This window comes from Taeniopygia guttata, chromosome 2 (genome assembly GCF_048771995.1).
Source record: "Taeniopygia guttata chromosome 2, bTaeGut7.mat, whole genome shotgun sequence".
Classification (NCBI taxonomy): Eukaryota; Metazoa; Chordata; class Aves; order Passeriformes; family Estrildidae; genus Taeniopygia; species Taeniopygia guttata.
In genome coordinates, this window is record NC_133026.1 from 110,137,626 (window position 1) to 110,164,274 (window position 26,649).

Sequence of the window (26,649 nt, forward strand, 5' to 3'; positions counted from 1 at the left end):
CTTTTCTCCTTCTGTTAGCTGCAACTTATCATTTTACCGACGAGAACATCCATGCAAAGCAGTTCTAATTCCAAGTCAACATCTTGGCACTGACATTACCCATTTTGCCGCTAAATTTATCAGCTTACTTTTGGTTTAGGAAGTTAAAAAAAATGTTATTTGAATGGCTGAACAGCAAACGTATTTTTCATGAAGTGCCTTGTGCTTAGACATTACTTGCTTAGGTATGTAGCCAGCGTTTCCATCCCTGTGCTTTCTCTGCCCGTGGTGTTAAACATTCATTTGAGACTGACTTCCGAGTGAACCTGGGTATCACGAAGGATGCATGAGTGACCTTGGCTATCACGAAGGATGCAGCGGCGAAACCCAGGCTGAAAAACTTCTCAGAGAAGGTCAGAGCTCAGACGTCGCTCTCCACACCATCCCCTCAATAATCAGCGCTGCCAGCTCAGCCCCTGGCCCGGGAGGGAGGTCGGGAGCGCGGCGGAGCTGGGAGATCCCCGCCGGCTCCGGGCAGCGCTCCCGCAGCGCTCCCGCCCCGCCCGGGACACCGTCCCGCCCCCGGCGCGCGCGCACCGCGCCCCGCCCTCCCGGTAACCCCGCCCCGCCGCTTACGTCACCAGCGCCCTGCCCAATCAGCAGCCGCTGCTCCGGCGGCGCCAAAGCTGCAAAGGGCGGGCACGGGCCGGGGGTTCCCTCGGCCCCGCCCCCGGTGCTCCCCCGCCACGTGACCGGGGCCGCGGCGCCGCGCCGGGGGCGATGCCCGGCGGGAAGGTACCGGCGGCGGGACGGGAGGAGAAGGGCTCGGCCGGGATGGTGAATGCTCCCCGGCCGCCCCGCAGGGCCGAGCCGTGGCGCTCCTCGCGGCGGCCTTGCCGTGCGCCCCGGCCGCCGGCCAGCCGCGCCTCCCGGCCCCGCTGCGAGGGGCGCGGCGGTGCCTGGTGGTGGTGGCGGCGGCGGCAGAGCAGCAGCCGCCGCGCTGTGCCCTCACTGCCCTTTCTTATCCGGCTCCAAGGCGGTGCTTGTGCTGGGGACCCGCCACGCTGGGACCGGGGCGGGAGCAGGGCCCTTCCCCGCGTTCCTGGTGTGCGCGGTTGCGCAACACTGACAGTGAAAGCCACCGTGGCACGGCTGCACCGAGCGGGGCGGGGGGCTCGGCCTTCCTGCTTGGCAGTCGGGGAAAAAGTGCAGGGAGAGTAGAACTTGAGAGGAAAAGAGAACTGTGGGAATTGGCCAGGATTGTTATGTTTTGAGCTTCGCTTCCTGGTCTGGGTGCCGAGGGAGGAGAAGCGCCCCGTGCTGTTTTTCTGTCCCTTTGGCGATTTGCTTGGTCCACTGATGTTCCTCGCAGAGGAGCAATTAGGATGTGCTGGCTCCGATTAGCTGTGCTTAGGCTAATATTGAGGTGCTGCTGAAAGAGGAACTGCAAGTGTTGTTTGACATGTAGAGCTGACAAATGACAGATCTGGTTCCTAAAGAATTTTGTCTATACTGTTGTGCCTGTTCAACCGCTGTTTAAATATAAGCACATTTAAAAGAAATTTTAATGGAAGAAAATGTCAACAGCAAGCTTAAAAATACTTACTATACTTCACATAAATTAACCTGTAAATTGATGCTATGCATGTTTTCTTCTGAAAGGTTTTACATTCTTGGCTAGTGAAAAAATGCACACTTAACTGAAATAATATTTAACCAACTCTTGCTGCAATATAATAATAGCCTGTGATAATACTAACTCCTTTTGCTGACAAAGATAATGTTCCTTGATGAATGAAAATTTATACTGATCAAGGGGAAATAGTGCACTTGCTGACTATTAATTAAATTGATTTAAAACCCATGCCAACCTGAGATGTAACAAAAATGTCTGATACTGTTATTGTATCCTAAACATTTTTGATAACTTAATTTTGAGTAAGCTTTTCTAAAATACTTCTGCTTTAACTCCTTTCATAGATCACAAATTTCTCTCTGACTACTTGCCAGTAGTTGTTAATACAAAGTATAGTTCAATAGTATTCTTATTCTATGAGAGTTGTTTTTTTTTTTTCAGTGTAAGCATATAGTAATTTATACTCTTGCTTAAAAAGGGATGTGTAGGTTAAAAAATCCTGACAAATGTTAATCTTATATATGTCAGTGTAAGTCATTGAGAATAGTCTTTCATTTTGTGTAGTAAAAATCATGAGCACAAAGAAAGGTTTTGAAAGAGTGTTTTAAAAGTTTTGGTCTCACACATCAATAGCAATGAGAAAATTAAGATTTTAATTTGGTTTTAGTATTTCTTTAGTATGAGAGTAGAAGGAGGTATGGTATGGCAGGTTATCATTGCTGTCATTGACTGTGATTATACAGTATAGATTATTTTATGAAGGATTACAGCTTGATGAGGATCTTTCTAGGCACCACACATGTTCTTGTGAATCATCTTTGAAAAATATGCATACTGATTTTCATAGGGGTAAGAAAATAATCTTCACTGGAAAAAAATACAAACCATAACTTCATGTCTACAACCTTTATTTGAGTCCTCACTTGAGAGTTTAAAATCTAAGGATATTTTCATATTAAATTAAAACTTTTTATCTAGGTATTAAAAGCAGTAGTTACACTTTTAAGAACTCAGTATCATGAATATGGTACTTTGCTGAAAGTGAGGTGCTTGTCAAGTTCAGTTTTGTACTCTCTTCAAATTGGACTTTTGAAGGCCAACACAAGCTGAAATGTTTTAGTTGGAGTACTTTCATGTGGAAGCGATGAGAACAAAGGTGAAAGATGAGGATGGCTGTTGGTCTGTGCTGGATATTTGCATACTTTTATGTAATTGCTCCCATCAGTTTGTTTGTTTGTTTTTTTGGTTTTTTTTTTTAATATGAAAAGTCTCTGGCAACTAGAGCTGTGGCTTTCAATACTTTTTGTTCTACTCTGCTCAGGAAGAATGTATCAATTGTATTTGAATAATTCTGACTGATGTTTAAGTGACTAATTTTTGGATTTGAAAGCCAGTAGCAGGAGGAGTTCATGTAGTGAAATGTTTTATCACTAGTTTTCTCCTTCAGCTGATGTTGCTTTTTGTGTTAGAGAAGGTGATGTGTCAAAGAAATACCACTTGTATATGAGGTAGATAATATATTGGGTCATGTGTTCCTGGGGCCACTTCCTGTGGTTTTTGAAATAGCCCCAAAGAAGTGGGATTGTCTGAAGTGTAAAGGGCATGTAGCGAGTAGCCTTTGAGTTTATGGTCCCAGTGACTTTACAGAATGTCTTTCTGGGTAACAAGTCTTGGGCGTAAGTAACCACACAGCTTGGTTGAGTGGAGATGTTCTAGATAAGAACATCTATTTCAAAGTCAAATTCAACACCCCAGCACCATACTTGCAGTAGTCTGTTGTGTAATCACTATGTATTTTCAAAGTTTTTTTAGTGTGCTTCCCTTTTCCTCACACCTTTACCTATGTAGGCTGACTTTCCTTTATCTCACTGGAAATGACTAAGTAAGGTTGCTTGCCATGCCCTTTATGAGGAGGGCTTAGTCCTAATCCCACTAATGCCAACAGCAGTAACTCGGGTTTTTTCACTCATTTAGGAGGAACTGCTCCAGAGACAAAATGCAATGCTTTTGGGAACAGAGGTCAAGGCAATTTCCATTATGATGTAGCCATCCTAGCTGTCCCCTTTTTAACTGAAAATTTCAGAGGTTATATTTTGGTTCCTGTCACCTTACACAATTTACAAGATTTTTTGTCTGACTCTGTTTTGTAATAAATCTTGATTTTGTGCTGTACGGCAGGTCTACATGCTCTAGCTCTTTTGAGCCTGATTCAGTGATTTTTTTTTTTTTAATTCCAATACCGTGTTTCTAGACACTTCATGCACTCCTTCAGTAAATTACACAAGTTATTTTTTGTATGCCCCATTTTTATTTCAGATTAAAATAAAAAGATGGTTAACCTTGTGACTCAAGATTAAAGAACTCACAGTTGTTGCTGCATTTCTTTGGGAACAGCAAGCTTAATTATAAATATTAATTCCTGAGAATTAAGTTCCTTAAAATGTTCGTTCCTCTGCTGCCATGAAGCAGGCTGGAGCAGAAGCAAAGAGCCTTTAGAACTTGCCATTTCTGCATGCCAGCAGATGTATTCTTGTTGCAGAAGTCCTTGGACACCACGCCTCTGTGCCAAAGTGGCTTTGCAGGGGAAGGGTGATAGTGCTGTCCCCAGCATTGGCATTGTTCCCACCATGTCTGAAGGCAAAGAGCCAAACAGAGGCCCTGCAGACTGCTCTCAGCTCTCTTGCATCTCCTCCCAGGCCCTCTCAGTAACTGTGGATTGAAGCTGAAGGTCCAGTTTCTTGGATTCACATCAAACATTTATATGGAGAGATTCAAATTGACAAGGAATTTGGATGGGTTAATTTGCTCTAGGGTTTTTTTGGGGTTTTTTTCCAGTTTTTTAAGATGGTCTAGGATGTGGGAAATGGTGGCAAGGTATTTGTATTAAAGACATGGAACTCAAAGTCACTGCTGTCAGTATCAACAATCATAAGTACTTCTCTTTTGTTTCCTTCCAAGTGGAATCTGCCAGAATTTGCAAAAGCTGAGAAATATCTCATGTACAGGGTGTTTTTCTGTACTTTCTTGGTTTGGGACTTCACGGACTGTTTTCAGGTTTTTTAGTGATTGTAGTGGCTATAAATTTCTGTGTGGTGGTAGCAGAAAGTCTCAGATTCTCTTGAATCTGGGGAGCAGGATGCATGATGGAAGAAAAAGCTAATTAACCAGAACTGTCCACAGTACTGATGGTTCTTCAGGTTGTAATTAAGCTCCCATAGTGTCAAGCAGCTGCTGGACTGGTCCCACTGATCCTTGTATCCTTTCTTGTGCTGCTGCAGCAGCTGTGGATAGCAAGTGCTTCTTCCCAAGGAAGTTTTCTGTCAGTTTGGTTCATCATTGCTGTGTCTGCACAGAGTCTGGCAAGTACCAAGTGCTCGGAAAGAAGGAGGGGAAGAGGGGACTCCAGTTGTTTCTGTTTTGTCAAGGAACCACCTGCCCTGAGACAGCTCTGTAGTGCTGCTCTGAAAACCTGAGCCGCCCTGGCTTTAGTCAGGCTAAGGAAGTGAGGGTTCAATAAAACTCTTCTGCTATTAAGTCATTAATTGTGAAAAGTCTTCTTGCCTGTCACAGCCTTGACTGTCTAGTACACTGAATTTCAGTTGTTTAAAAGTCACTTCCAGTGCAACTTCAGATTGCACTCTAAATAGAAGTGAAACATAAACCTAGTTATTTGTTCTATTCAGTTTGCTTTTTTAACCTTGTTGCCTGTAAGCACATCCTTTCTATTTGCATCCTAACCCTTCTTATTTAGGGAGAGGGAGTTAACATGTAGCCTTTATCCTGCTGATTTTTATATGGTGTCCCCTTCCCAAATCTTGGCAATTGTGCAGCAGTGGCTGTGTATCCACTGCCACATTCTGCTGTTCATCCTCTGCCTCTTATGTCACGCTCTTTCTTTCCTGTGTTGGTATTGGACAGCACTGGGAAGTTGAGGTTGCTGTCTGTCAGCAAATGTCATGATTGTAAGAATAACATGAATAAGAAGCTTAACAGAGGTTGACTCACTAGTTCTATGTTTATTAAACTTGCTAACAATTGAAGTATATTACAAAGCCTGTTTCATGCAACTCTTCGTGCATGCAATGATGTGCATTGATTTTCACTTATTTGCAACCATTTCTGCTTTTAACTGACCATCAGAAGTGGTGTCCTGTAAACCTGCTTGCAAGCTATGGTGCTACTGTTGGCACAGACATGTTCCTCAAACCTGCAGCATCCCATTCAAGAAATAAGCTTTAGAGGAACCTGTATTTGATACTGTAAGTCTTTCTCTGCAATATGTATCTTGCAAAATCTTCTAGAAGCTACAAAACCAGGCATATAACCAGGACTCCCAGCACTGTCTAAGGTTAAACACCATCAGAAGCACTTGCCAAGAGGACAGCCCAATGCAGAGGTTCCTGTCTAAGCACTCTGGAAATCGAGGCTTGGGCCAGCATCTTCACTGAGAGGGAAGCAGCATTTAAATTCTCTCTGGGTTGTAATGTTCTTGTTAAACTGCTGTAGTCTCCTTACCTGACATCGTGTCCTTACCAAAGTGCTGTTAGTTCTGGATTTAATACCACATCAGATTCAAGATTGTACCTTTCATATATCTATGGGAGTAGTTAAGGGGACAGTTTGCCTTTGATGATGAGTAGATGCTTTGAGATGTAAATACCCCTGGCAGTTTTAGAAGAGGCTCTTAGCAGGGCCAGTTATCATCAGTGGAAACTGCAAAGTGCATTTGTTTTGCTCTGTCTTCTTGCCATGCAGAGCAGCACTATGTGTCAGGAGGGGTGAAGTAAGATACTGCTCACTGTACGCATTTGGAAACTGCTGGTTTCATTCTCAAGACCACTGGAAAAAACCCTACAGAAAACAAATATGCATATTTATTCTGTGATTACACTTTCTGGTTTTTTGGGGGTTTTTTTGTTGTGCATATATTTGATATGTATGTTACAGTCCTGATTGACCAGCCTGGCAGAAAATGTGTGTGCTGATTAACTTAATTTTGGAGGAATAATTTATAGGTAGGACCTGTAGTTGCTTGAGAGAAAGTATATCAGAAGAAGACAGATGTAGTTAGATGACACAGTCAGCTCTTTCTAAGATAAATTTCAGTAGCAGAGTAGGATAAGATGTTTATCGTGCTCAAGTTCAATTTCTGTGTGTAAAGTGGTGTTGAATCTGAGAGATAGCTTTGGATGTGATAACAGGCAATTCTCTCATCTTCAGCTATTTTCAGATGTTACAATCTCTTGCATGAAATTAGCACTGGATGCTAATCAACATCCTGTTTTGTGACTTATCTAATGCTCCAAATGACTTCTGGCATCCCTTGTAAGGGGAGGCAATGTTTTTGGTGCAGAAATGGTTGTGAAAATAAGTGTAATTCTTACAGCTGAAAGAGCCTGGGGTGGTTTTTTTTTGTTTGGTTGGGTTTTTTTTGGGGTTTTTTGGGGTTTTTTTTGTTGATTAGTTATTTTTAATGGCGAGCTGTATAGTGATACCTAGTGTGACCTCCTGCATAAACAAAATTAAAGCGCATTAAATATGACTTTGAAGGCATTATGTAGTTACAGTGAATTTAGTGAGTTGCTCCTCACTAATATAATATTTTCAGCTTCACTGAGCAGCTATCAGGTACTATGAGATGTAACTTAGACTAACAGAAAGTGTACTTATCAAAAATTTAATTTACCCCTGATACTGGTGGTGCTGTTGTTATTTCGTGCTGCATAAAAGATGCTTGCAAATGTTTGAGACTTTTTTTTCCTGAGCTCATCAGAAGCTGGAATTTGTTTGTAAACATTCAGAAAATACTAGGGGCAATCTAGAGTGAATAAATTTAACTTGAAATTGATTATGTCTACACTGTTGTTTGACTGGGTTTGTTTTTACTTTCTCTAGCGGAAGAGACTTTGGAATGCAGAACGCACACCATTCCCGGATGAGACACCCCTAGGTTTGAAAAAATCAAATGTCAGGACATCAGTGTCTGCTACTTCGATTTCCAATGCGTGGCTTAGGTGTGGGGATGGTTTTGAGAGCACTTCAGTGCTGGAGGTAAAAGGCTGCCTTAGTGGTGTAACAAAGAAATGCAAACTGACAGTGAATTTCCATGCTCGAGTGAATAATAAGATGTTGCCTTTTCTTTTGGTGTTGTTTCCAAACTAACAGCATGTTGTTGCAACTGCCAAAATAGACAGAAAATGGAAAGCACAGTTACATAAGGACATTGTCTTAACTTGTTAGTGTAACTTGCAGAGCATATGTTAATATGTTGTGTTCTAGATAGCATTTATCGCTTAGAAAATTTCAATAATACACTGAAAGATGCAAAAGTAATTTGACATTTGGGATGGAATGCTAGATTTCCTAAAAGATGTGGAACAAAAATGCAACACAGTTTGCATCTGAAGATTTTTTGCTAGACCTAAATAGTGTTTGTAATAGTGAATTAAGTGTAGAAAATCCTGCTTGATCAGCCAGATCTGAATGAAAAGTATTTTGTGCTGATCCAAGCTGCTTTTCTGTTTGTTCTTCTGGTACTGAGCAGTCACAGTGTTGCATATCTTATGGGATTTAGTAAAGTCGGAGACAGGGCAACCAAGTAATTATTTCTGTAACTTTTCAAGAGGACACATGCTTTATCAAGCATGTTGTTTCTGCCCACTTTTGACATTTTAGTGCTGAAAAGACTGGCTCCTATTCTTCTCAAGGTCACATGTGATTTCTGTCATAGTCACCAAAATTTTGTATTTTCATAATCCATGAAAATTCAGATTTTATTCTCATGCTTTAGTACCTCATTATATTACAGTCTTTTAAAATTTTTATATTTAATTTGAAATTGTTCTGCTACACTTTGGTAGGTGAGTAACAACAGCTTTGACTATATTGATTCATGTTAAAATTGTTTTTAATGTCTTAGTGATTAAATCTGTCTCTTTTTAATATAGTCCCAGAGGCCTTCTAATAAGAAATCCAGGATTAAGAAGCATCTTGGACCGCTGTTAACATCTGCTGAAAGTGCTTCTAGTATGTTTTGATTATCTCATACTATTGTTTTATTTCAGACTATGGTTACTTTATTTTGACCTGTATTGGGGTAAAAGTTAGTTCAAAATACTGGTTGCTTTCTTCTTCTGTTGCTGTAATTAGAAGCTAATTTTGATAAGACACACAGCCTCTCGCTGTTGTGGTGGGGCTCATCATTCACCCATAGTGCCAGAAATTTATTCTGCAAAGCTGCAGGCACTCAGCTATTGCTTTTGAAAGGTGAAAGAAGCATCACTAATGCTGTATATGGTGTGTATTATAAAAGGGATGGGATATTTAAATGCTTCACATTTTATTAGGAGGAAATGAAAAATAGCCCTTAGCTGTATAGATTGAAAGTGAGATTATTCTGTCATCTTCTAGACAGACAAGCAGGCATGAGAGAGCACATATTTTGTAAATATGAGCAATAGGTAGAAAATCAGAGTTTTGTCAACCTCTTGCTTTTACAGTGTGCCCTTGACTTGCTTAATATCGGCATTAAAAAAAGAACCCTAGTCAGAATAAAGAGGAGGGCTTACTGACTTTTTCTAGTTCTTTCCTTCTGTTTTTTTTGAACCCAGAGGAAAGGAAAGAAAGAGGGGGTGGTGTTTTCAGTCTCTATTTCTGCTTGCTCCAGCAGCTGTGCTGCTTCTATTGGATGTAAGTAGGTGACCTACTGGGCCTTTTTTTTTTTTTTTTGCCTTTTGAGGTTCTGTCTTTTCTAGATTTCGAAGAAGAACCTCTCTATGTTGCAGGAGGAGATGTGGTGGTGTTTTTCGCTTCTGGGCCCTTCTGCCTAATTTCAAACCCCCAGTAATTATCTAAATTCCCATTTACTTATAACATTTTAGAAGTGGTAGGAAGTGAAAAATTCTGCCTTCCTAGTTCCGTATGCTCCATGCTAAGCATGAATCCTTTTCTCCTTGCTTTTGTGATTAAAAATAATGCAGAAAGTTATTTTGAATTAAAATGGCTTACTTCAAAAACACACCAGCTTTTCTTTTCAACACCTTAGAAGTTGTTTTTTTTTTTCCTCTCAGGAGAAAACTGAAGAATAATCTCTACTGGTGGAATACTATTATTCCTTTGTTACTTGTTGGATAAAGTCAGAGAGCTCCCAAACCCAGAATTCTAAGGACAGTCTTTCTTTAAACCAGACAGCATTTTACAAGGGTACATGTGGGGGAGTGGAGGAGTGTTAGGACTGTGTGTAGGGGGACTAAACGTCAGACAGTCCTGACTTTTCCTCACACTGCTGAAGGACACAGTGGTAGCCCCATTGTCTAAAATGAAGTGTTAGCATTTATTGTGGAGAATTAAACTGAAAATAATGCATGTCTGAATAAGAAATACACGTGAGTTAATGCTTCAGTATTAATCTCTGATGCCTAGTAACAGAATTTATAATTTTTCCCATTAGAAATAGTACAGTTTAATTTTCAATACTTTTAAATTTAACAAAACTGCATTTCTGTAACAATCTAACACTTTGCAATGCTTTTTCATAGGAGCTGTTGCTGCTGAAAGCTCTAAGGAAGCTGAGGACATAATATGGACCTCTAGTGGCAGTGATTTTTCAGATGATGGAAATAAATTGATTCCAAGGTTGCAGAGCAAAAAAAGTGATGCTTCCAAAACAAAGGAATCACCTAGCAGACATGATTTATTGTTAGAGGACAGAATTAGTGAAGGTAAGTTCAAATGCAAGATTTAACAAGAAACCTTGTCCATTTCAGGTGCTGTAATGAAAATATTCTTGAGCTCATTCTGACAAAATGACATGATCCATTCCTATTTTGGTTAGATCAGTTGGAGGGGTTTGTTTTTTGTTTTTCATAAAGCTCATCTGGGTATAGAGTAATCTAATTATGTACAAAAACTTTAAACCTTGGAGTAAAAGGAGCACAGTTGTCTGCATCTACTGACTAGATATGGCAGGCTTTGCAGCTGCAGATAGCACCATCTTCTGTGCCATGCATTTTTGTTTCAGAACACAGTCTTCCTTGCTTCCCCTGTTAGCTGCACTATGTGAACAGCCATGAGTTCGGTTCTTAGAACTTCCTTTCTAATTCATGGACCAGGAAATGACACAGGGGAGAGAAATTGATTAAAGAGTGCAGCTGAAGACAGAAAAATTGTATGCTCTATTATAGAAGTGTTAATTGGGATAATGTATAAGTTTCATTAGAACTTGTTAGGAAGTCTTTACAAAATAAAATAAGTTAGGTTGACTTTGTTAACCTAACCTGTTGTTACTTCAGCTAGATCTGAAATATTACAGTTAGATTGGATCCTGGATGTCTGGCTGAGCAAATAGGTTGACTGATTGATGACTTTCTGTTCCATGTGAAATATGAACTGCTGAAATATGCTCCTTAGGTTTTAAACAAAAATGCAAAATCTTCCTTCTTTCATCTATATAACTCTCATTGACATATCTGATGGCTATCTTTTGTTATTCCTAGTAATTTTCCGCTTTTCAAAAAGGAAGGACTGTTCATTTTCTGAACTGCAATGTGTTGCTGAATAGGATTTTTCTAACCTACCATTAATATCATTCACTTGTCCCCTGCAAGTATATCCTGCAGGCTTTAATCTTCCTCTTTTTTTTGGTAAGAGACAATACACAGACATATTTTTATGCTTATAAGATAGCAAAACTTGGTTTCTCTGTGTTAGTGAAGAAATCCTGATGTGTTATGTATCTGCTTGAAGTCCAATAATTGTCATATTTTTCTTCTCAACCCAAAAATATCTTGAAAGCAGTGGGCAGTAAAAGAACTGTAATTTCCGTGTTTTTTGAAGTAACCATCATATGCACTAATTTTAGCATTGTATCTCATGTGCCTCTCTGTGTGCATATATAGGTATAGTTGTAGGTGTGGTGACAGTAGGGAAAAGGTATTTTTTAAAGAGATGTTCCCTTTCATGTGAAGTTCACTTTGAGTGTTAGTACTTCAGTGTGACAAGATAAAATGGATTTTTTTTTGTATTCATCAAGGAATTTATTCTGTTGACACAAGTTGCATGCAACTTATCACACAGCTTCAAATGAAACTTCTTTACACTACCTGATTGCGGTGTCTGTGTTTAAAATTTCTGATGAAGCTTCCTCATAGTCAAAGACAGAAATGCATCTGTGTGTGTAGAAGGAGGCAGCACTATATAGCTGTGTGTTTTTCTGGGTGACTTCAGAGTCTGAAAGGTCAATGTAGAAACTAGTATTTAGATTACAGAGGCACTGCCAAGTACAGAAGGTACTGCCACAGTTCATGGATACGTACAGATGCCTGGAGCATGGTGCAGTGCCTTCTTTCTCTGCTGCCTCTCCCCTGTACATGACTATTCCAGTGTTAGAAATATGACATTTACAAAAGCAAAAAAAGCAACCCCCTGAAAAGCTTTTATATCTTCTCCTTTAAACATGCTCATTTATGCAAAACACATTGAAATTATCTTTTTCAGTACCTTGTGGCATTTGGACCTAAAGGATTGTGAGGGTGCTACTGCAGCTCAGGTTTCCGTGCCCTTCAGTAGATCCTTGGAGTTACCATAGACTTTTGGAGTTGCATTAAATACCACATGGTCCTGAGAATGGTGGAAAAAAATTTTCTGCATTTCTGTGTGCATCTGTTTGTTTATTGACATTTCATTGTGGATTTGTCTGGGGCTTTTTTATTTGTTGTTTTTTTTACCTCCATCTTTTCTTATTCCTATTTCTATTAATTTGTCCTCAACAATTCACTCTTTGCTTAAAGATTTGATTTGCAGACCTGTATATTTCAGCATAGAGTTCTAGGAGGTGACCATTTCAACTAGCTTTTTTGTTCCACTGTGAGGGTTACTGCTAATAGCAGATGTTAGTTAACATTGTTTATGGTATGTGCTTAGATCAGTGAATTCTGAACAACTTCACATGGCAAATCCAATGCAGCTGGGCAAAAAGGCCCCTAAGTAAACCATGGAAAAATTAATAATAACTAAAGACAACAACCTTACCTACCTGTGCAGTTAAATGTACTGCCTCTTTGCAGACAGTACTTGGAAATCTTTTTTTTTTTTTTTTTTTTGTATATATGTGATTTTTATCCTTCCTCACAGAATATTTTCGCCTAGTAGAATTTAGCCTTTATGAGACACAAAATACTTAAACATAAAGATCAGGTACATAGGTAAAAAATAATTTTGAAATTCTTCCCCCAAGTTCAGGATAGCTGTAGTATTACTCTGACTTTGTGCTTGTAATAGATGGTGATTAAGAAAAACTCTTTTTACCAATCTTCTATTTTAGATGACTTGGAGCTTATTGACTGGGAGAAGGATACTGATTCTACTGATCAGTGTGACAGGTCAGAAAAAGAGGACAGCTCAGTAGAGATATCAGACTCGGATTCTTGCACAAATACTAATTCTCTGCCTGTCAAAGAGGAGAGTGATGAGCTTTGTAAGGTGAGAACCTGTTCCAAGTTTAAGGAAAAAAGCTGCTGCTATAATTATGGAATGTATTTGTTTGCATTTGAATCGGGGCAGTGTGAAGATTTTGCTTACCTTATATTTTCAGAAGGAATTCTGTACACAAGAATTTCAAGGCATTTCTTTGACTGCCAAACCTCAAAACCAAGCTGTGCCCCTCACACAGAGCTTGGTAGTGTGGTCACTGGATCACAGGGTGACTGAGGTGAGAAGGCAGCTCTGGAGAGTGCCTAGTCAAGCCCCTCTACTCACATCTGGGCAGCTGAAGCTGGCTGTTCAGGGCTGTGTCGGGTTTTGTTTTGAGTATTTCCAAGAGCAAACACTCCACAACTTCTCTGGCAACATGTGCCAGTGCTTGGTTACCCTTGCAGTGAAGCAGCTTGTTCTTATATTAAAATTGAAATTCTTGTATGTCAATGTGTGTGCAAAAAGTCATCAGGTGAGTGAGTTTCTCACTAGAGATAATCATCTGGACTTTGTACAGTCCCTGGCTGCTTGTGACAAGTTGGTGCCCTAATTTCCTGTAGTGTGGTGGGTGAGAGACCATTTCCTATTTCTCTTTAGTACTTTGAGACTGAGACTATCTAAAAACCCAGGTGTTGGGAATAGAGCATGATGGAGTAAAGGACTACATGCAGGACTCCCTTTTCATTGATGAGGATTTGATGAGGATTGCAGAGCTCCAGAAAGGGAAAGCAGTGAGAATGGAATATTACTGGCTAAGATATGGTAGCTTTTTTTTTTTTTTTTTACTGCAGAAAATGTAATTTTATTTCTAAATAAGCATTCTGTGTCAACTATAGATGTTTATTTAGTATCTTAAAATGAACTGACCTGTATGAAAAGAGACACATGATGATGGTACCGTAGGCCAAAGTAACATTTGAAATGGGCTGCGCAGGGCCACTGTCCCTGGAGGTGTTCAAACAAGGTCTGGACGGGGCACTTAGGGCCGTGGTGTAGTTGACGTGGTGTTTGTTGAGGTTGGATTCGATGATCTCCAAGGGCTTTTCCAACACAACTGACTCCGTCACTCTGTGATTTGCTTTCTCCGGAGCTGGGGGCTGGTGCGGCAGGGAGCCCAGGGCCGGCAGCGCTCCCCGGCGTGTGGCGGAGAAGCTCCAGCCGGGCCGGGCTGTGACCGCCGGAGGGGCAGCGGGAAGGGGCAGCGGGAAGGGGCAGCGCTGGCCCGGCCGCCGGGAACACGGGCCGGAGGAGGTGCGGGTGTGGGGGCGGCGAGAGCAGATCCACCGGGGAGCGGTGCTGGAGCAGCCCGGCAGAGGGCACCGCAGGCCCGGGAACCTCGGCCGGCGGGGCCGCGGGCCAGGCTGTCAGCGAAGCGGATTAAAGCCTCATTGCAACTCGTTTATGGATCGATTCTGTATTAAAATGCTCGCGAGTGAGTGTGACAGGGAGTCCTGCTCGCACAGGAGAGAAAGCAGCCTCCAGTTTCCCAGGAATGAGCCCCATGGCAGAGTGCTGCTGCCTTGCTGGGGCCAGAGGGCGGGACAGGGACTCTGTCCGTGGCCCCTCACTACAAGAAGGACATTGAGGGGCTGGAGCGAGTCCAGGGAGGGGCAATGGAACTGGCGAAGGGTCTGGAGCACCAGTGTGATGAGGAGCAGCTGAGAGACCGGGGGTGTTCGGTCTGAGGAACGTGGAGGCCTCATCACTCTCTACAACCACCTGAAAGGAGGGTGTAGCCAGGTGGGGTCAGACTACTCCCAGGTTATACTTGAGGGGACAAAAGAATTAGCCTCCAGCTGTGCCAAGGGAGGCTCAGGTTGGACACCAGGAAGAATTTATTCACAGAAAGAGTCAGACACTGGAAGGGGCTGCCCAGGAGGGTGGTGGAGTCAACATCCCTGAAGGTGTTTAAGGAAAAACTGGATATGGCACTTAGTTGAACACGGTGTTCGGTCATAGGTTGGACGATGATCTTGGAGTCTTTTCCAACCTAATTGATTCTGTGAAGCAGTGGGTCTGGCTGTGGCAACTTGTGTGACCTGGCATTAGTCAGGCTTTTGTGGATGTCAGTCCCACTTAGAGTTCAGCAAGTTTTGAAGAACTTATTTTATATAGCCCGAGTCTTGACATCAGAAGAGGCTGCATGGTCTGCATAAAGCTGTGAAAACAAAATTGAGATTTATGCAAGTGGTAAAAGTTGTCCTGTTTTTATTGCACCAGCATGACTTATCCCAGTGTACATGGAAAGCTGGATAAATGTTGTGAGACACGTTCATGTTAATGGCGCTCATGAGAGGGTTTTTTGGGATGCAACCATACTGTAATAAAAACTTTTTAAATCTAACCAGAGTAGTTATGCTAGTACAAAAGATGTGGGTACGTTGAGAAACTGAGATTGTCCCTACAGATTTCCTCTTCCCCCATCCCAGCTGGAGTGCCACACTGTGGGAATTTTGCTGGGTGGTCACCCTCACCAGAAAACTCTCTTCTGGGAATTCAGTGTATGCCAGAGGGTAAATCCCCAGTGATTTCTCTGCCTGTTGCAGTCTTTGTTTTGCTTTACTTGGGATATGCTGTTTTCCAAGGAAAAAACTGCAGGCAAGCCGAGACATTTCCAAGAGAGAATAGAAAAGCACTATTCACTATAGGAGGTCATTTGCTGTATGAGTATTCTTTAAAAAGGCCTGTTAATTTTGTGGCCTAGTTCATGGTGAGGGAAGGGAAAAAAAAGCCAAATGTTGATATATCATCATTTTTGTGGTATTTACTAAATATCTATAATCTAATGGAGTGTGTGGATAATCAAAAGACCATGAAATTTCTTTTATGCCACTTCAAAATATGCCAAATACCAAGAGATTCTGGAGGTTTAGGATTACTGCCAAAATATCTTTATGGTAGTATTTACTTTTGGAACGAGTGTATTATGTTTCTACTGGGAAATCTCTTCCCCAACTCCCTTATATACTAATATATCTAATTAAAAAAATACTTCTATTCAATGATATGAACTGCATAGAAAAGCTTCATGTATTGTTTTGGTTGGAAGATAAGACTCTTGCTTATCTCTAGGCTGTAAAGCTGCAGTCACGACTCAGTTTATTTTCCAAGTCCCTGTGCTGTGTCATTCCCATCAGCTATCCACTATTGATGTGTAAAGCTGCTTGATAGAGGATAATGAGGAAGGCAAGTTGAAGCTGGCCTTGTGGTAACAGCTAATTTTTGTCTTCAGAATTTTTGAAGGAAGCATGTGCAAGATATGACAGGACCATGCTTTACTTTCCTTTAGCTATTTTTAGGGGATGAGAAAGTTATTTTATGTTAGCTTTCATTTGACCTATAAGTGGTTGAATTTTTGCTCAAGATGATGCGGGACTAAGATCTGACAAGGTGACCCCAGATGTTTCTATTCTTACAGTTCCTTGATTTCCAGCTACCAGTGGTGGATACCTAGGGGAACTTTTCTTGGAGAACATGGTATTAACATAGAGATTAACCATTAATGTTAGTTTTTCAGCATGCATGTTTTTCAAAAGAGTGCAATGTAATCACTTCAAAATTGAAAACTCCCTATGCACTGGTAGTGACTACTTTTTGCCAAACTTGTCTAGAGACTTTTTGTCTTGTGAGCTGGAGTTCCATATTTTAGCTGCTAATCTATGAATTATTTTAAACTAATAAATATTTAAATGCTAGGAATTAAATGAAAATGTGTGCTCCTATAGCTAAATTCCTCTCCCCTTCCACATTACCTCTGAAACTGGGAACTTTTTCTGGCTCTTGCACCGAGTGGCATCATCTTCCCCACTTCAACCCTTCTTCAAAACACTTAATCCCTTAAAGTAGGCCAGCATTTGTATGGAGTATATAATTTTGGTATCTTACAAGAGTATGGTCTTCTCTTTGTGCCCTTTCTGGTAAATCCACTTTATCAGTTTCTGATGGGTACCCAGATTTGCTTGCTTGACATGGGGAGCAAGTGAGGTTTATGCCAGAATGGTTTGAAGAATTAGTTTTATGTATTTGCTATGTAGCATAAAGCTTAACTGGTTACAGTACATCCTTTTTATATGCACAGCACACTAATAAGTGCAGTTGACACTTTCCTGCTGATCTTCTGGTTTGGGTGAAAATTTATCAAAAAGTCACATGGTTAAGAGCTTGTTCCCTTTGAATCTCAGAACCATAGACAGGTTTGGCTTGGAAGAAAAAGTAAAGATCATCCAGCTTCAAACCCAGAGGTGGTACACCCACAACTTCTCTAGACAACTTTTTCCAGTGTCTCACCACCATCACAGTAAAATTTTTCTCCCTAATATCTATTCTATAGGTGCCCTGATTAATTTTAAAGCCATTCCCCCATGCCCTGTTGCTACAAGACCTTGTAAGAAGTCCCTCTCCAGCTCTCACATAGGCACCTGGTAGGGACTGGAATACATAGAGAGTGGTAATATCCCCAAACTATTATGCTGAATGAAGACAAACAGCTGAAAAAGAGATTTTCCATGTATTATGTGTTTCAAAACTCTTTAATAAATCCCTGCCACATTCTCAGCCCTCTATTGTGCTGCAGTCTGTGTGCCCTGACAGTTGATGATCTGATGCGATACTGAATAATGTACAAAAACTATTTTAATGTTGTGCAAAAGGTTTATTTTGGGGTTTTCCCTGAGTGAAGAATACATTATTTTAGAAGTCCTTCCTGCATGGATATCTGTAGGTCTGTGTCTTTTACCTGAGGGCTTCTGATCTTTCAAATTAAGGTTCATTCAGTTGTTTAGTTCATGGATTTATACTGTCTTAACCTGGCTCTTAAAAAAAAAAGCCCTCAAAACAAATTCTGTCTTTATGTGGCATTACACTGGGGGAATTCAACATACTTCATGAAATTTTGAAGAGGTCGCTTAAAAGATGATCAGGCCAAGATTTGCTGTTATTTCTGGACTTGCTTTTGTTTCCTGGCTTTCTTGATCCATTATAATGGTAATTATAACTAACATTGGCTTGGTAATTAGAAATGAGTCTAGAACTATTGTTGTGTAACAGAATTTAAAGCAGGTTATCTCAAGGCAGGGAATCATTATTATGGCAAATGGAATTTGTGTCATCCTGTCAGACTGATGACTTGACATGGATAAAGGGTGATGATATGACTGGGTTATTGCAAGCACTTACTTTTGTCAGTTCACTACTGAAGGAAGTGTATTAAAGTATATACAAAATACTCACAAGCTTCCAATTTTTTCTAAATGTGTAATTTATGGAATAATTCAGGTTGGAAACAATTTCCAGATTTCTCCAGTTCAACCTTCACAAGACAGTCTCAGATATAAGGTCAGACCAGGTTAGGGCTTTATCTAGTTGGATCCTGGAAAACTTGAATGATGAAGACAGCATAACCTATCTGGGCAGCGTCCTTCTCCCTTTCCTGTCTCTCTCCTCTTCATCTTGCCAAAACCAGGAACCTTATATTCCTGGGTAGAACTGGGGTCTTCAGCTGGCCTTTTAGGCAAGACCTACAGGTCAGCAGATTGCAAGTAAGTAGTGGTACAGAAACAGACACCTTTTGCATTCATGCCTGCAGAGTGAAAGGATTTATACTTGAATGACCAGACAAAACTGAACCTGTGCACCAGCTGCTTTCTGCTGCATCCTGGCTGCAGGGATGTGTCTGCATCTTCTGATACAGGAATCAAGCCTTGAAGCTTTTTTCCTTAGTGACAGACAATATTTGTCCTCTCAACTTTGTTTCCATGATTTTGGTCAGATTATCAGAATAGGAAGCAGGATGTTTCTGGGTGCACTATAGCTATTTGTGTTATAACTAGTTTTTTTTTTCAGTCTGTAGTTAAACAGTGACCCCATTAAGTTTAAAACAGGACTGGTGATACTTGTTTAGCTAATACCTAAGTGGCTCAGATAGTCCTTGTTTTGATGGTTTACATTATCTTGGGACTATTTTTCTTTATAATTCTGGAACACAGGGGTTCAAATGTCAGTGTGGCTGAATTGGTTCATTGTCTTCCTCAAGGACAAAGTTATATGAGTGTCTTGATACACATTACATGTGTTTTTGGTGGTGTAAAAATGCCTGAAGTCCGTGATGTTCATTTTGAAGGAAGCATTTTTGATGACAGTTTTCATAGATACAGGTGCTTTTGTAGGTGAATCCACAGTGTCACTGAGGTAGATGTGCTTCTTTGTGCCTAGTTTGTGGAATTCTTGGATGACTTACTAACTAAGTTTAGCAGAGATTTCTGTGTACCATATTCTGGATGTATGAAATCTGATGGATCATGGCACATATGACAGTGACATAAACAGACTTTAGACCTTGCTGCCTTGAGCTGTCACTCCCAGAGTGTATTTTTATGTTGTTTGAAGCACCAGGCAGTTTGTGAATGTTAATCCAACCCCTCTGCTTTGTTTAACTTAAGGCTTCAGCTGAGCCTTAAGCTTACACAGCTCTGGAGAGCAACAACTTTAAGCGCAGCTGACAGCATTGCTATCTTAGCATCCATGTATTGAATGCCCCTCTCTTTGTGGTCTTCCCACATCCTCCCCAAGTCTGCCTGGTGTTTTAAACAAGATTCAAGAGGCCTGTGTTAGCTTTCCTGCAGCTGCATGCCACACAAGGCATCTGCATTTCCTCAGATCTGGTACCTCTCTGAGGCATGGATCTTGACAGCATCACAGAGGATCTTCAGGAGTAACGGGGAGAAACAAAGTGGTATATGCTTGCTCTGTCAGGGCCCTGACCTCTATCTAAAAAGATGAAGCAAAGAAAGAAGGTCTCCTGTTGGTAATTGCCTGGTGCTGCAGCAGAAGAGGCTACAGGGATGAGCGGAGCATGCACTGCTGGGAGTGCAGTGCTCTCCTTTGAAAGGAGAGAGAGAATAAAGCCAGAGGAATTAACAGCATTAATAGAAAGTTAAAGGCTTTTGTCTTGCTGGTTTACTCACTTCTGATGAGGCTTTCTGTTGTTTGCTATTATGGATAATTTGCTAATAGTTTTGTGTTCTGCAAAGGATCATGAGTGCAATGAGAAAGCTGCTGAGTTTTGATTTGTTTTGCTTTGTCTTCCAAACTATCTCAGGAGTTTTCAGGATAAATTGGAGAAGAGATTGATTTTAATTTGTTGGAAATTAATTTTGAAGAAATGGTGGAAGAGAACTTTATTGGAATACATAGGACCAGTATTAATAATTTCTCTTTCTTATAAATGTACTTTCTAAACACTCTAGTTCTGGAAGAAGACCTGAACAGAGTAGATTGGCTAATGACTTGAATTCTCTAAAAGCCTTTGGTTCAGTCTTTGTTGTGGGCTGTCACGGTGCTTTAAAAATAATTTTACGGTCTTTTAGTGGCTGGTTCTGTCACCATTTTGTTAATCCATGGCATCAGGAGAGGGACCTAATTTATCGGAGAAAGTAAAGTTTTCTTTTACTACCCAGGATGTTTGTTGCAACCAGTTGTGGAAAAAAAGCACTGCATGTCATTTCAAGGCTCCTAGTGCAGTTGCAGCTTTCATCTTTTCACAAGTGAATTTTACTGGTGTTGAGGTTTGTGGCAGCAGTATAAGAAAGGCATGCATATGTCTGTCTCAAAAAAAAAAAAAGCATGTGTAGTGCTGCCTTTAAAATGCCTTTTAAGTGAAAATAAGACACCTAAATGTCCAAGGTCAACCAATTCTTGGTAGAACAAGTAAAGCATGAAGTGTACCAAAATCATCCAACTATCCTTGTATTTAGGCTTCCCCTTCTAATGAGTTCCTTGTCAATTTTCACCAAAACAGAAAAGTTCCTTTTGTAGTGAAGGTTAGTGTGTAGCAGCTCTTTGTAGAATATATTGCATTGTGAAGATCTAGTAGTAAATTTAGAATATCTTAGAAAATACAGGAAGACCAAAGTTTAGAAAGAATTCTAAACTAACCTCAGGGTTATTAAAAACCCCTGGGGTTTTTCCCAGTGTGTTTCTCTTTAATGGATGACACTCCTGTGTATCTGTCTTTAATGAATGAAGCTCCTTCCACCTCTATATATGGAAGAAAGCAGTTCTGTGAGGTTTTGTTTTGTGGTTGATTTGGGGTTTTTTAAGTCATAGCACTGTGTCTTTAGCTTGTAAAGAATGCAGTTTCATGGTAAGGTATGGGGAACATGAACTTTGTTCCTGGCTCCCATTGCAGTGTGGAAGTGTGTTAGATCGATAAGAGAGGGGCAGAACAAATGGAATAAAATTGAGACTATGTATAATAGAACTTGAGAGATTTGGAGGTATGAAATGTTGTTGGGTGAGGGGTGGCTTTCTTGGGAACAATAAGAAGGGACTGGGATGGTATGAAAATATAATGCCTCTCATATCCAGTTTGTCAGGGTCTGTGTCATGTTCTGTGATAAGCAGTTTCTGTCCAAACATCTGAATCATCTGTAGATGACAGTTGAGATTTACAGTTCTTTTGTTATCAGGATACTCATATTCCAGACTAACAACCCTGGTGACTGATTAACCCTTTCTGTGGAGATGGTCTCTAACTCCATAGCTGTAATATGTTAAAGAGGATTTTGCCTGCTCTGTAGGAGTCTATTAACACATTCTTGTGTATAGGCCAGCTACTTCATCCTTTTTTATCCTCCTTAGGATAACATTATTTGCCTTCAGACGAGGGCAACAGCCTTGACTACCTGCTGGTTTTATCTTTGTCCTCAATCTCTCTGGAAATATGCTATGGAATTGTTACTTCATATGATATCTTTCCCACTACTCACAACTTCAGCTGAGCTTTGTTATTCCAGCTTCCTGGACACATGGAGAAGCTGTTGCACATGGCTGTTGATTCACTGCTCAGTCCCAGCACAGTGGCATTCTTTTTGACTCAGTCCTAGTCGTTCTCCTCCCACTCTGTCTCCTCTTCTCAGCACCGTCACTATTTCATTCTCTTGTCCCCATTCACCTTCACCTGTTTGGTGTCAGTTCACTGGTTTTGTCTTGCCTAATGGAACATTTTAGTCCTGTGCCACCAAGTACTCTCATCTGGTTGCAACTCTTTAGAAACACTGATTGCAGCAAACTTGTTGGTGTTTTGCAGACACCTTTGACACCTTCCTATGCATGGGAAATGGAACGTTAAAGCTAAGTGAGAAAACCAGACTAGAACTGTCTTCTTGTGAAGGCAGACAAAATGGGCAGAGCAGCTTCGTCCTGACCTAAATAGTCAGGTATGAGAAGGATTGAGGTTTGTTCTGGGTTTTAAGTACTCTGAAAGGCTTCTAAAAACACCACAACTTTAATAATCCCTTGAGCTTGCACACAAACTCTACTTGCGGATAGTAACTTTGGTCTTTCCATTCATAAGAAAAAAGGTGCAGTGGAACTCAAGAAGCTTCAGAGCAAGTTAGTAGGAGCAAAACGTTCTAGAGAATAGAAATCTTCAACCTTATAAAGAGATTGTTATGGAGAGGGCATGAAAGAAATCCATGCCTCATAAATAGATAAGAAGTAAACTGAATGACTGGGGGCTGTCTCGTGCTAAGACACATCAAGTGAAACTAGAAGGTTGATTCAGCATTAAAATGGAGTTTATTCATCCAGTTGATATGAGTTGCTGAGTTTCTTGTCACAGAATGACGCAGATGCTGAAAGATTACATGGGTTCAAGACTAACTGGACAAACTAAAGAAAGACAAGACAAATCTGTTAAGAATTTAATACAAAGATCTTGCCTCTAGTTGTAGCCACAAACTGGAATCAGGAAGACTCTTCTATAGCAACCCTGCTGCATGCTTGTCCTGTTTTAAACTCTTCCCTAAACATCTGACATTAATCATAGCTGGAGACAAAAGTAGGGGGATAGAATGGTCCTTGGTAGACTCCCCTACAGCTATTCCCATGTTTGTCTGCTGTGGGCTTTTCAGCGTGTATGATTTTTGTCCTTTTTGCTATCACCACCCTCGGTGCTTCCTTTGCAGGGCCATTGAGAAGTCACATACTAAAAGACAATGTTGCAAGTGAGTCTCCACTTGGTTAGTGCAGTGGATACCCTTTGTAGCTGTAGTTCTCTACCACCTGCTGCTCTGCACGGCTTCTGGAGGGTGTTCTTTCACTTAGCCTAGTTTATGCTTACCTCCTGTTTTTAATAAAGCTTTCTGTACAGACATAAGGAGGGAGAGGAGCTTTTGAGACAGCATGGATTTTGTAGAGGGTGATGGCTCTAGCCAGGCTTGTCTAGAGAAGAGTTTAGCTTCCCTGGAGTGCGTTTCACAGACTGAAGTTTTTTTTATTTGCTTGATTAGATGAGGGAGAAGTGTGAAGGTAAGTCTGGGCTTTTTTTGTTTATGGTTTTTGGTTTTTTTAAATTTAAATCTTTAATTGTTATGGCTAACTGGAAAAGCACTATGGGTTTTTTTAAGCATAAACATTTGTTGAAGTACATTGAAACATCATGAAAGTAAAAAAAAAAATTGGTCTTGCCCAGTTGTGAATCTGGTATGTTCCAGTAATAATGTAATTTGTCTAGGATATGGAACACTTTGGTATCTTTTAGAATGGGAAAATAGTATAATTACTTGTATAAAAAGAATAAATAAATAAACATCCCAGTCTAATAGTGTATTATCTTAAAGGCAGAACGTGAAGAAAAGACCTTTTATTTGTGACAATTATAGATAAAGCATCATGTTGCCTTTTGGCAAGTTCTTTGCAGACTTGTACAGAGAAAAGGATTAATATTGTGGATAGTAATGCACCAGTTTTACATAGTTGCTTGTAAAACCAGATTATATAGCTGTATATCAGGACACATTACAGAAGCTTTTATTTACTTGTTCCTCTTTTATGGAACTCAACAGATTAATCCTTATAATGTGAGATATTTGTGGTGTGTTGGAAGGATATAAGAGTTTCTGTATGGTGTTTGCTTGCTGGTTTAAAAAGGAAGGTCCAAAGCATCTCTTTGGACTGAGAAACTGCCATCAGCCTCAGTCTGTAGTAACTGGAGGAGGAGAAGAAGAGAAAGAGATATATTTTTTCCTAAATAGTTTATGGGGTGGAATGGTGGACTAAAACATACCAGGTTAAGTAGACTTTTTGAAGGGTGCAAAATTTAGGACAAGGAAATAAAATAGGACATAATTGCCATTCTCATGGCTAAAAAGCAATGAGCCAGACAATAGGTAAGACTGTCAGTTTGAACAACAACAAAACCAATGTTTTTACATGAAACAAGTCTGAAACAAATGCCAGGAAGGTGATTATTCCCCTCTACCTGGTAACCTTTATATGCACTTGAGTCTAGTTTTCCTATGCAAACAGTAGAGCTAGGTTTATTCCTTACATTATTTTTGACTTGTGACTTACATTATTTACAATTTAAAGATTCTATGGTGCTTTTCTCATATGAAAAAGCATTTAATTGTTAAAAACTTTCTACTAATCACAACAGTTGTAGAGGAAAAAGGTAGTTTAGATGGGCATCAAAACAGAGAATTCTGTTTTTTCTTTTTACATGGCTTTACAATTTTAGATAAATGATACCCATGCATTTTGATGGCTTCTCAAATCTAACTAACTCAGAGGAAAAATCTGTGGCAAAATCTCTGGTTTGGTTTCTTCGGTGTTAAAAAAAAAGAAAACCTGAATGTGTCAATCACTCTTGTTGATAATGAAGATGCTGAGTTGGTTCATCACTTTAATAAGTGAAAAATATTTCACGTATCTCCTTAGTGGATCATCCTTGTGGATGCTGAGTATAAATTTTTAAGTTATAATAGTTCATTTTGTTGGGAGGTAAGTAGAAGTAATCATAATTCGGAAAATAATGGCAAGCAAATAGTGGAAAGATAATTAAAGGAAAACTCGGACATAAGTTTATATAGGATTGGAAGGGATCATAACTTCTGTGCCACATTTCTGTGGTACAACTCACTTCTGAAGGCAAGAATGACAGATTTGTGGGGGAGGAGTTGCACTATGTTATTATAAAGTACCCAATGTAATTTTTTGTTGTGTGTATAACTTTGCAGCTACTTTGAGCATTTCTGCACTTTTAATGCAGAAGTTGCTTGTGACTTCAAAAATTTGGTTGTGAAGAAGCAAAACTTTTTACATCCTCTGCATGTGAGTTGCAGGGTTTTCAAATGCTAGTCAACTGTTAATTGCCATCAATTAATTTGTAAGGATTTTGGAAAGTGGTGGTGGAAGTTTTTCTCTCTGCCTTGCATGCTCCAGATGCTCTGAACAGTCAGAAGTAATAATGTAGACAATAGTCATTCGCCTTTGACACAGTCATGATCCTTGTCGTCATCATAGAGCTGAAAAAGTAAGATTGCTGGTGATATAGTGTGTGGTGGTTTATTTTCACATTTTGAGCAGGGAGGGATGATTTAAGAGACCGCTGAATGCTAATTTCTGTTGCTTTGTTACCATGCATTTTAAGTGGAAGAGCAGCAAATGGATTTAATTTTTACAAGACTTGCAGCCAGTAATTGTAAAAACTCTCCATCTGCTTATTAGCAGCACTAGCTCTGTTTTTGAAAAGAAGAAAGATGCTTGTGTTTTCCAGATCTGGAATGAGCTGGAATGAATGAATGAAGTGTTCTGAAGGAGATCCCCAAGTGTTGGTAGTTTTGTAAGGTTGATCTGCAAGAAAAATATCTTTTAATGTTTTTTGGGGTTTTTTTTGATCAGCACTGTGACTCTTTAAAAATGCACTTCATGCTTAGCCTCATTATCTGCCACAAATTCATTGAACAGAGGTTTCCACTTATTTTTGTACATTTTGGTACAGTTCTCAGCATAACACTCATATCTTTTCTGAGACTTCTTTAGATGTTGCAGCAATAATAAACCACAATGACTTAATCAGAAATCTATGGCTGGTGACCTACCTATGGTCCCTTCCAGTGACTTTCTTTGCTGACATTAAAAACTTTAATTAGAATATAAGCAATTCTACAATATTACCAGAATTTCGCAGAATTCAGTTTAAAAGTGATCGGATTTTTTTTTTTTCTAGGGAAAATTCTAATTACCTAGTAATTCAGATTATGCTCCCTTGGGAAGTTCTAGAGTTGCAGGTCGCCTCACTCCTCAGGAGTGTATCAGGGAAGAAGCATCCACTTGATCTGTGCTTCTTTGCTTTTTGCACCTCACGTGGGCCACTGTCTCAGATAGGATGCCGAGTTCAACAAGTCTCTGGCCTGACTTGTTCTTGCTGTTCTCACTTGGTTATTCCTTCATCTCCACAATTTTTTAATTGCTGCTTTATTGTGTGTTTAAGTCCTCAGTTTCCAGAACCTTGTTAACATGTTATCTTATGTGGCATTATGCCAGTGCTGATGGGATTAAAGCATAAGGAAGCCCTGGTTTGCTGCTTGCATCTAAAATGAGCATCAAATCTGATTTGTTATTTCTGTTTAGTGAAACTGAAGCTTTGTACCTGGTGCCTCAGTCTCTCTGGCAGGCATTAGTCCCAGTCTCTGCAGTTTCTAGCAAGAACAGTGTTTTAATTCCTGGTACGTGAAACTAGACTAATTGCATGCGTAGAAATCTAAACAAACAATGCTGGAAAA

At 40.2% G+C, this 26,649-nt stretch overlaps 1 protein-coding gene across 5 annotated transcripts in view; it reads left to right on the plus strand.

Annotated features, from left to right (window-relative positions):
- The first annotated feature begins 658 nt into the window (after positions 1-658).
- SPIDR (scaffold protein involved in DNA repair) overlaps positions 659-26,649 on the plus strand; it is a 194,267-nt gene continuing 168,276 nt past the window's right edge. For all 5 annotated transcript variants that reach the window (XR_012054123.1, XR_012054124.1, XR_003958854.4 and 2 more), the window contains exons 1-5: positions 659-774; positions 7,511-7,666; positions 8,563-8,641; positions 10,153-10,335; positions 12,936-13,093. Coding sequence is in view for 2 of the 5 variants with exons in the window: in XM_030266178.4 (XP_030122038.4) it covers positions 760-774; positions 7,511-7,666; positions 8,563-8,641; positions 10,153-10,335; positions 12,936-13,093 (591 nt within the window). In the remaining 3 variants the exon portion in view is untranslated. The remainder of the gene's footprint in view (positions 775-7,510; positions 7,667-8,562; positions 8,642-10,152; positions 10,336-12,935; positions 13,094-26,649) is intronic.